Raw genomic sequence first — 8,659 nt, forward strand, 5'->3', positions numbered from 1 at the left:
TCGCGTGTACGCGCACTTTTGGCCAATTACACGCGATGTAATACACATACATTGGCCAATCGCGTGTACGCGCACTTTTGGCCAATTACACGCGATGTAATACACGTACATTGGCCAATCGCGTGTACGCGCACTTTTGGCCAATTACACGCGATGTAATACACGTATATTGGCCAATCGCGTGTACGCGCACTTTTGGCCAATTACACGCGATGACACTCTGACGTGCAGTATTTCCACGTGTGCTCCGTCATCACGTGCTGAGTGGGGAACGCCCGTGCGGATCACGTCAGACGCGCTTACGCGGTGAGGGACTCTGGTCCAATAGAATCGCGTATGCGTGCTGATGCACTTACGCGCTAAGGCCCTTTCCTCGGATTTCACGCTGACGTGCAGGAATTTCACGTGCCAAATCACTCCGTATCAAGCTGGCCACCCGAAAACACACGGAACACCACGCTCCTGCCCAGAAGGCCGAGTTACTGCCCCCCCAGTGCCCTGAGCAGCCTCCCACGTGCTATCTGCTGCTGCCTGCCTGCCTGCCTGCCTGCTGCCACCGTGCCCTGCCATTTGGTGCCTGCACATCAGCCATCTGCAGGGGTCCAGTTGCTGTGTCCACCCCTGCTGGAACTGAAGACTCCCAACTGGGATTACATCGCTCCACACCCCAGCCCCAGGACCCAGTTGCCCACCCACACCTGCCTCTGGGGTTGCCATGTCGGGCACTTCGACATCTGGCACCAGTGGCAACCCCAGGCCAGAGGGGCAGAGGGGCACCAGCTTCACTGCCACCGAAGTTGGTGTCCTGGTGGAGCATGTCCTGGGGCAGTATGATGCCCTCTTTGGATCGTCCCGCGCCAGCAAGGAAGGACGGGAGAGGATCTGAGCCGACTGTGTGGTTGCCATCAACGCGGAGGGGGTGGCAACCCGCAACGTCCAGAAGATCAAGAAGCGCTGGGAGGACTTGAGGTCCAGGACCCTTGTGAAGGCCCGGCGCCCGTGGAGGGGGGCCGGGGCCGCATGAGTTCCATCCAGAAGAGGGTCCTGGAACGCGTACGCCCAGCGCTCCACGCCCAGGTCCTTGAGAGGGAGGCCCGTCTGGAGTTGAGCGGTAAGTGTGCAAGCATTACTGTGTGAGACAGGGCATGTTGCGGTGTGCTGGTTCTATGATACTTGCCTGTATGTGTGCCATGGGCCATGTATGCATGTATGTGTGCAGGGACATCATGGTAATGCATGTGCGACCAGTGATGTGTGACCCACATGGTTGTTGCATGTGTTGAAATGTGGCATGGGGAGCCCTATGCAGATTTAGGACATGAGAGCATGCCAGTCTCTGTACCTGGACATGGATGGGGGTGAAGGATGGGTGCTGATGCCAGGTACATATATGGTAGCCATGTCTGTGTGCCTGACCTGCGTGTCTGTGACTTGTGCATGCCATGGATGCATGACACATGTGTGTGACAATGCACAGATTCTGTGACGCACCCAACTAACCCTTGTTTCGCCTGTGTTCGTTGTGTTTGGGGCCAGATGGATGTGACTGAGGTGAAGTGTGTGCATGTGATATGCATGAGCCATGATGCATGTGAGTCACATATCATTGAATGTTTCAAGAGTCAATTGGACATGCATGGAAATGTGCATGGCATGCACCATGCCTGTTACTGTGTGTGTTTTGCCTGGACTGACCCATGTGTTGTGGAGGGACATGATGGAAGTGTACTTTGACAGGGGTGCTCATCTGCTATTGCTTCCTGTCTAGGGGACCATTTTACAGTAGCCTGATGCTTGTGTCCTTTGTCTCCCTCTACGCAGCGGCTAGTGAAGAAGAGGGCGGAGACGGCGCTGTGGAGCAAGGCGGCGGGGATGCCCCCACGGCTGCAGCGGAAGGGGTGGGTGAGCCCCCACAGGGGCCTGCTACGGCGGGAGACGGTGAGGAGCCATCCAGGTTGGTGGTTTGCACAGAGGAGGAGGAGGCCGACACTGGTGCACACATGGGGCCTGGTGGGAGCATCCCTGCTGGTGCAAGTGGTGCAGTCCAGGGCCAGGGGCAGGAGGCAGCACAGGTCACCGTGGAGGTGCCTGTGCATGTCGCTGTCCCTGACCCTGTGAGTGCACCACCATGCACCAGCAGGGATGCCCCGTCCCAGGCCCGTCCGCAGGTAGTGGGGATGTCCATGTCAACTGACTCCCCTCCACCTGCGGCCGTGGGAACCCCTGGCCGCGTGGAGCAGGTCCTGATTGGGGTCGCGATGCGCACGGCTGTGATTCGTGATGACGTGCGTGCTTCCCGGGAGGAGCACGCACGTCATCACGAAGTGCACCGTGCCGACGTGGCCCAATTGGGATCGGCCATGTTCGGGGGGTTCCTGCATGTGTTGGCCAATCTGACGGCCCTCTCCTCCTCTGTGCAGGCTATCCAACGGTCGTTCTCCTTGCCGTCTTCCGGCCCAGATGCCACCATGGCCCCCTGTGGACCTGCCCCGACCAATGCAGCCAGCTCGGTGGGGATCCCATCCCTGCCACAGTTGGGAGTCGGAGGTCCAGCAGGGGTGGACGACACAGCAAGTGGACCCCAGCAGATGGAAGATGTGCCGGCATCATCGGGCAGGGCACGTGCACGACGGCGTCGGTGGTTACCATCAGCCTGGATGCCGTCGTGCTGGCAGAGGCAGTGGCGTCGGAGGCAGCAGCGGGCTCGACGTGGGAGGCATCATGGCTCAGGGCCATCAAGATCAGAGGGGCAGGCATCGGCCGGAGGGCAGGGCAACCCTGGCATGGCGGTGTGTTCCGTGTGGGAGGAGTTTGGCCAGCGGATAGGTGCGGAGCGGCAGCGGGGGGGAGAGGAGCGGCGCGCCATGGCCAGGGCGGAGATCTCCATGCATCGGGCATTGAGGCGGGCTGAGTGCCTCGAGGAGGCTCGCAGGGATTTTGGTGAGCACATGGGGTTGTCCCTGCGAGACCTCGGGGCCAGGACAGAGTCCCGCCTCCAGGACATTGACATGGAGTTCGAGGATGCCCTGGCCAGCATCACCAAGTGAGCCGCAGGACTAGCCCGCTGCCTTTGTATATAGTTTTTTAGTTAGTTAGTGCTAGGTTTCCTTTATTTATTTTTATTATTTTGGACCGCTCGGACAATGGCCACTTTTTTGTACATATTTATTTTATTAGTTAGTATTAGGTTTCATTTGTGCTGTTGGGCTCATGGACCCTGGAACATTCCTGTATATATTGATATATTTTGGGAGATACATTTTTTAAATTTTTTATTGTTTACACCATGACGTAATGGTTTTTCTTTGATTTCCTACTACATGGTTTTGCTTTGGACAAATTATATTTAATTTTTAATCCTTTGTTTTTTGGTTTATCATTTTTGTTCTCGGACATGGACCTTTTATTTACTTTGCCACATAGTTGTAAGTTTTATTGGTTTACTTGATTTGTGTTTTTAATACATTTTTATATTATCTTACACTTGTGTTATTTTCTCTTTGGTTTCTTACATGTCATGATATGGGTTTTGACATTCACTTGCACCCATTGTGTATGTGTGTGTGACAGACATGTGTTCTTTTGCATACTTGCCTTTGGGGTTGTGTCATGTGATTGCATTCACTATGTGGGTGCATGCAATCCTTGCCTGGGTGTTTGTGCTGGGTATGCTGGCCATTACTGCCATGATTGTGTATCGTCAGGACCTGGGGCCAGGGGGAAATGGGTGGGGGCCTGCTGGCAGGTTCCCCACAGTGCTGGGGGTGGTGGGAGACATGGGTGGGGGCCTGGTGGAGGGTGTCCCTGGTGGATGGGGGGTGGGGGTGGTGGGAGACATGGGTTGGACATGGGTGGGGGCCTGCTGGCAGGTTCCCCACAGTGCTGGGGGTGGGGGTGGTGGGAGACATGGGTTGGACATGGGTGGGGGCCTGCTGGCAGGTTCCCCACAGTGCTGGGGGTGGGGGGGGTGGGAGACATGGGTTGGACATGGGTGGGGGCCTGCTGGCAGGTTCCCCACAGTGCTGGGGGTGGGGGTGGTGGGAGACATGGGTTGGACATGGGTGGGGGCCTGCTGGCAGGTTCCCCACAGTGCTGGGGGTGGTGGGAGACATGGGTGGGGGCCTGGTGGAGGGTGTCCCTGGTGGATGGGGGGTGGGGGTGGTGGGAGACATGGGTGGGGGCCTGGTGGAGGGTGTCCCTGGTGGATGGGGGGTGGGGGTGGTGGGAGACATGAGCAGGTGTGCAGGGTAGTTCCCTGTGGTGTGTGCTGCCTGCAGGGGCCGTGGAGGGTGTACAGGTAATGCCTGGGAGCACACAGCCATATCGCGTGTGGGACTTCCCGCGCACCCCTGAAATCCACGTACCCGGCCATATCGCGTGTGGGACTTCCCGCGCACCCCTGAAATCCACGTACCCTGCCATATCGCGTGTGGTACTTCCCGCGCACCCCTGAAATCCACGTACCCGGCCATATCGCGTGTGGAACTTCCCGCGCACCCCTGAAATCCACGTACACGGCCATATCGCGTGTGGAACTTCCCGCGCACCCCTGAAATCCACGTACACGGCCATATCGCGTGTGGAACTTCCCGCGCACCCCTGAAATCCACGTACACGGCCATATCGCGTGTGGAACTTCCCGCGCACCCCTGAAATCCACGTACCCAGCCATATCGCGTGTGGGACTTCCCGCGCACCCCTGCAATCCACGTACACGGCCATATCGCGTGTGGTACTTCCTGCGCACCCCTGAAATCCACGTACCCTGCCATATCGCGTGTGGTACTTCCCGCGCACCCCTGAAATCCACGTACCCTGCCATATCGCGTGTGGTACTTCCCGCGCACCCCTGAAATCCACGTACCCTGCCATATCGCGTGTGGAACTTCCCGCGCACCCCTGCAATCCACGTACCCGGCCATATCGCATGTGGAACTTCCCGCGCACCCCTGCAATCCACGTACCCGGCCATATCGCGTGTGGAACTTCCCGCGCACCCCTGAAATCCACGTACCCGGCCATATCGCGTGTGGAACTTCCCGCGCACCCCTGAAATCCACGTACACGGCCATATCGCGTGTGGAACTTCCCGCGCACCCCTGCAATCCACGTACCCGGCCATATCGCGTGTGGAACTTCCCGCGCACCCCTGAAATCCACGTACCCGGCCATATCGCGTGTGGAACTTCCCGCGCACCCCTGCAATCCACGTACCCGGCCATATCGCGTGTGGAACTTCCCGCGCACCCCTGCAATCCACGTACACGGCCATATCGCGTGTGGGACTTCCCGCGCACCCCTGTAATCCACGTACACGGCCATATCGCGTGTGGAACTTCCCGCGCACCCCTGAAATCCACGTACCCTGCCATATCGCGTGTGGAACTTCCCGCGCACCCCTGCAATCCACGTACCCGGCCATATCGCGTGTGGAACTTCCCGCGCACCCCTGCAATCCACGTACACGGCCATATCGCGTGTGGAACTTCCCGCGCACCCCTGCAATCCACGTACCCGGCCATATCGCGTGTGGAACTTCCCGCGCACCCCTGCAATCCACGTACTCGGCCATATCGCGTGTGGAACTTCCCGCGCACCCCTGCAATCCACGTACCCGGCCATATCGCGTGTGGGACTTCCCGCGCACCCCTGTAATCCACGTACCCGGCCATATCGCGTGTGGAACTTCCCGCGCACCCCTGTAATCCACGTACCCGGCCATATCGCGTGTGCAACTTCCCGCGCACCCCGGTATGCACGCACACGTTTATTTTTTCTCTCAGCGCGTGTCTGTGTTTGTGGGTACCCCTTTGTACGTCATTTGTCCTGGAGGGCCACAGTATTGGACATTGATCATGTCTGTATATAGGTGCTATTTGTTGGCGCACCTTTTAGCGCACATTTCTTGCAGGCGCAGAGACGCTACCGCCTGCTTTCTTGTGGCGGTCGTGTTTGTGCCTGTTTGTGCCTGTGCGCTGCTTTGAGCGTGCGCTTTTTTGCCCTATTCTATTCCATGAATACGTGTTGTATGCGAGCGTGTGGGCGTTCCGCGCACTTGCCTCCTATACTTTCCCGTGCCGCCCACATTCTTCCCCATTCCGAGTGTTGTGCCCCATTTTATTCCCCATTCCGAGTGTCCCGCCCTGTGTTCCGCCTACTTTAGAGGTGTGCGCTGCGCTCGGAGTGATAGCGCAGTGGCCGTGGCGCACGACGTTGGTTGACCTGTGCGCCGGCCTGCGCCGCGCGCTTTTTCCGCGCACGTCCTCTGCTTTTCTTGCGCACGGACTTCCATGAATCGACGTGCGCTGGTTTCCCTGCGCTTTTCGCTAATTTTCGGCGCACGTATTGGCCCCTCTGCGCCGGGATTTTCGGCGCACATTTATTCCATGAATCGGCCTGCAGGACTCTTATCACTATTGGCAAAATGATAAGGGCTGTGACAACGAGAACATCTTTTTGTGTGTTCTCCATTTTTCTTTTCTTTAAATCTGGTACCTTTTTTTATCACATATTTCTTTTCATCTATCTTCTTACTTTGTATGGCCAATACTTCCATGACTTGCACATCACCACTTTTCTTTACATCAGACTCCAATTCTCTGACACAATTGTGAGTGTGTTCAACCTCTTTTGTCGCAACTCTGAGTACTTCCTCCAGGGGTGGATTACTTTTAGACAATAAGGCCTCTCACACATTACTGTCAGCACACTTTAACATTAACTGATTGCAAAGTCTCAAATTGAATGTGACACCAAACTCACATTTGGTGGCTAACCCCCCTCCAAGCTGTGATGTACTATTATACAGACCTGGTTGCTTGTTGATTCCTTTTAACAAAATGATGTCTCTCTAAAGTTTTGCTGAGAAATTTCTTATAATGTTTGTCCAGCATTAATATGCGATTATCATGTTCTGATAATTCACTGGACTCATCATTAGATAATTGAGGCAAGAACTCAAACAGCTCTTGCCCATAATTTCCTAAGCAATGCAAAAGCAGACATTTCTTTCTTTCACTAACAAAATTCAGACCATGTACAGCCAGAACATAGTGTTCAAAATGCTCCTTCCACCTCTTCCAAGGAATGTTGGCTTCACCTTGGGTCTCTAAAAAGCAATTGTGAGGTGGTACTCCATGCATGTTGTATGATGAATATTACCCCCTTGTAATTGTAGCTACTATATAAATAATTTTGCAACAGTGAAATATAAGCATGCAATCTGCTGTGAGGAATTAGATATTAGTGTACAATATGATGCAAAACTACAAAGGCATACAGCTCCTCAAGGTTTGCTAAAAGTTCAAATAAAATCGAAATGTCTCGAATAAAGTTCCAACACTCATTCCAGTCCATAATACACTCTACACACATTGACCCAATAGGTGTAGTTACGACATAATTATGTTAAATAAAAGTAAACATCCACGGTGTTGTTGGCATCAAATAGTGCTTTGCATGGGGCGTGGCCAGCGCGCGGACGATGCGGACGTGAGCCGAGTGAGCTCCCGTAAGCGCCAAAATAATCCTGCATTTTCATCCTGATTCCTGGGGATTTCGTGCGGTATAAACACTGCGACCGAGCCCATAAAGCCGCGGGCTCGGATTACCGGAGGTGATGGCACCTATCTGCCCAGACGACAGAGATAAATCCACATTTTGCCGAGGCCCGACAGCGGAGCTACGCGACCAAGATGGCCGCCGGTGTCTGAGGACAGACTTCCTCCGACTGATGGAGAGGCCCGAGACGACCTGACACGGCGGGGCACGGGACAGAACGTGAGACGGACGCCCGTGACCATCCTCTCTTCTTCCCCTGCGGAATCTGAGACTGTTCACCGGCCGTGCCCCGCTGACACCCGGAAGACGCCCGGACGGATCCGATCTGCGAGAGAAGTGGGGGGAGAAATAGCGGTGGTGTGCGGCTCCTACCTCCTGATTCGTATCCACTTTGGGACACCACGCCGCGACAACCCCACCCCCGGACGTCGGGGGGCAGCGCCGACTGGGCCGCGTTAGAAGTAAGTGATCGAACCTTGCTTGCTAACAGGGTGCCTGCTGAGGACCATACCGGACCAGCGAAAGGGGGACCACCACCTGCCTGGGTGAACAGCTAGAAGCGCCGGAGGTCCGCGCGTATTGTGAAGGCCCAGCAAAGGGCGCTGGGCCTCAAAGTACTCTCGCCATATAAACCCCAGGCCTTAGTGGGGGAGGCTTTTGGAACTTACAACCTTCCACCTGACTCGCTGCACGGCCACCATTCCACACACCTGGGGGGAACAACCACTCCAACGGCGTACATACAACCATTCCTGCCCCATCGTAGCAGACACTCCACAACTCCCAAAAATATGGGGAAGGATAGACAGAAGAAACCATCTACACAGAGCAGCATGGACCAGTTTGCCGTTGCTGCTACCACCCCGGCCCCGGCGGACCCAGCAGCACGACCAAACTCCCCCATGGGAGGTGACTCCCTCTCCTTACGGGACGTAATGGCGGCCATCGCCAACTCTCACTCCTCCATGGAGACCAAAATAGACAGCATGGCGGCGGATGTCTCCTTCCTGCGCCACGATCTGCAGAAATTGACTTCCAGAACAGGAGAGGTGGAACACTGCATCTCCGAAGCGGAGGACAACATCGGCGGGATCAATCG

At 55.8% G+C, this 8,659-nt stretch overlaps 1 protein-coding gene across 1 annotated transcript in view; it reads right to left on the minus strand.

The window, feature by feature from the left end:
• LOC138537220 (trypsin-like) overlaps positions 1-8,321 on the minus strand; it is a 154,501-nt gene extending 146,180 nt beyond the window's left edge. The window contains exon 1 of the mRNA XM_069641441.1: positions 8,305-8,321. Within this exon, the coding sequence (XP_069497542.1) occupies positions 8,305-8,321 (17 nt within the window). The remainder of the gene's footprint in view (positions 1-8,304) is intronic.
• Between the last annotated feature and the right edge of the window lie 338 nt (positions 8,322-8,659).

This window comes from Ambystoma mexicanum, chromosome 1p (assembly GCF_040938575.1).
Source record: "Ambystoma mexicanum isolate Mex_15411 chromosome 1p, UKY_AmexF1_1, whole genome shotgun sequence".
In the NCBI taxonomy this organism is placed as follows: domain Eukaryota; kingdom Metazoa; phylum Chordata; class Amphibia; order Caudata; family Ambystomatidae; genus Ambystoma; species Ambystoma mexicanum.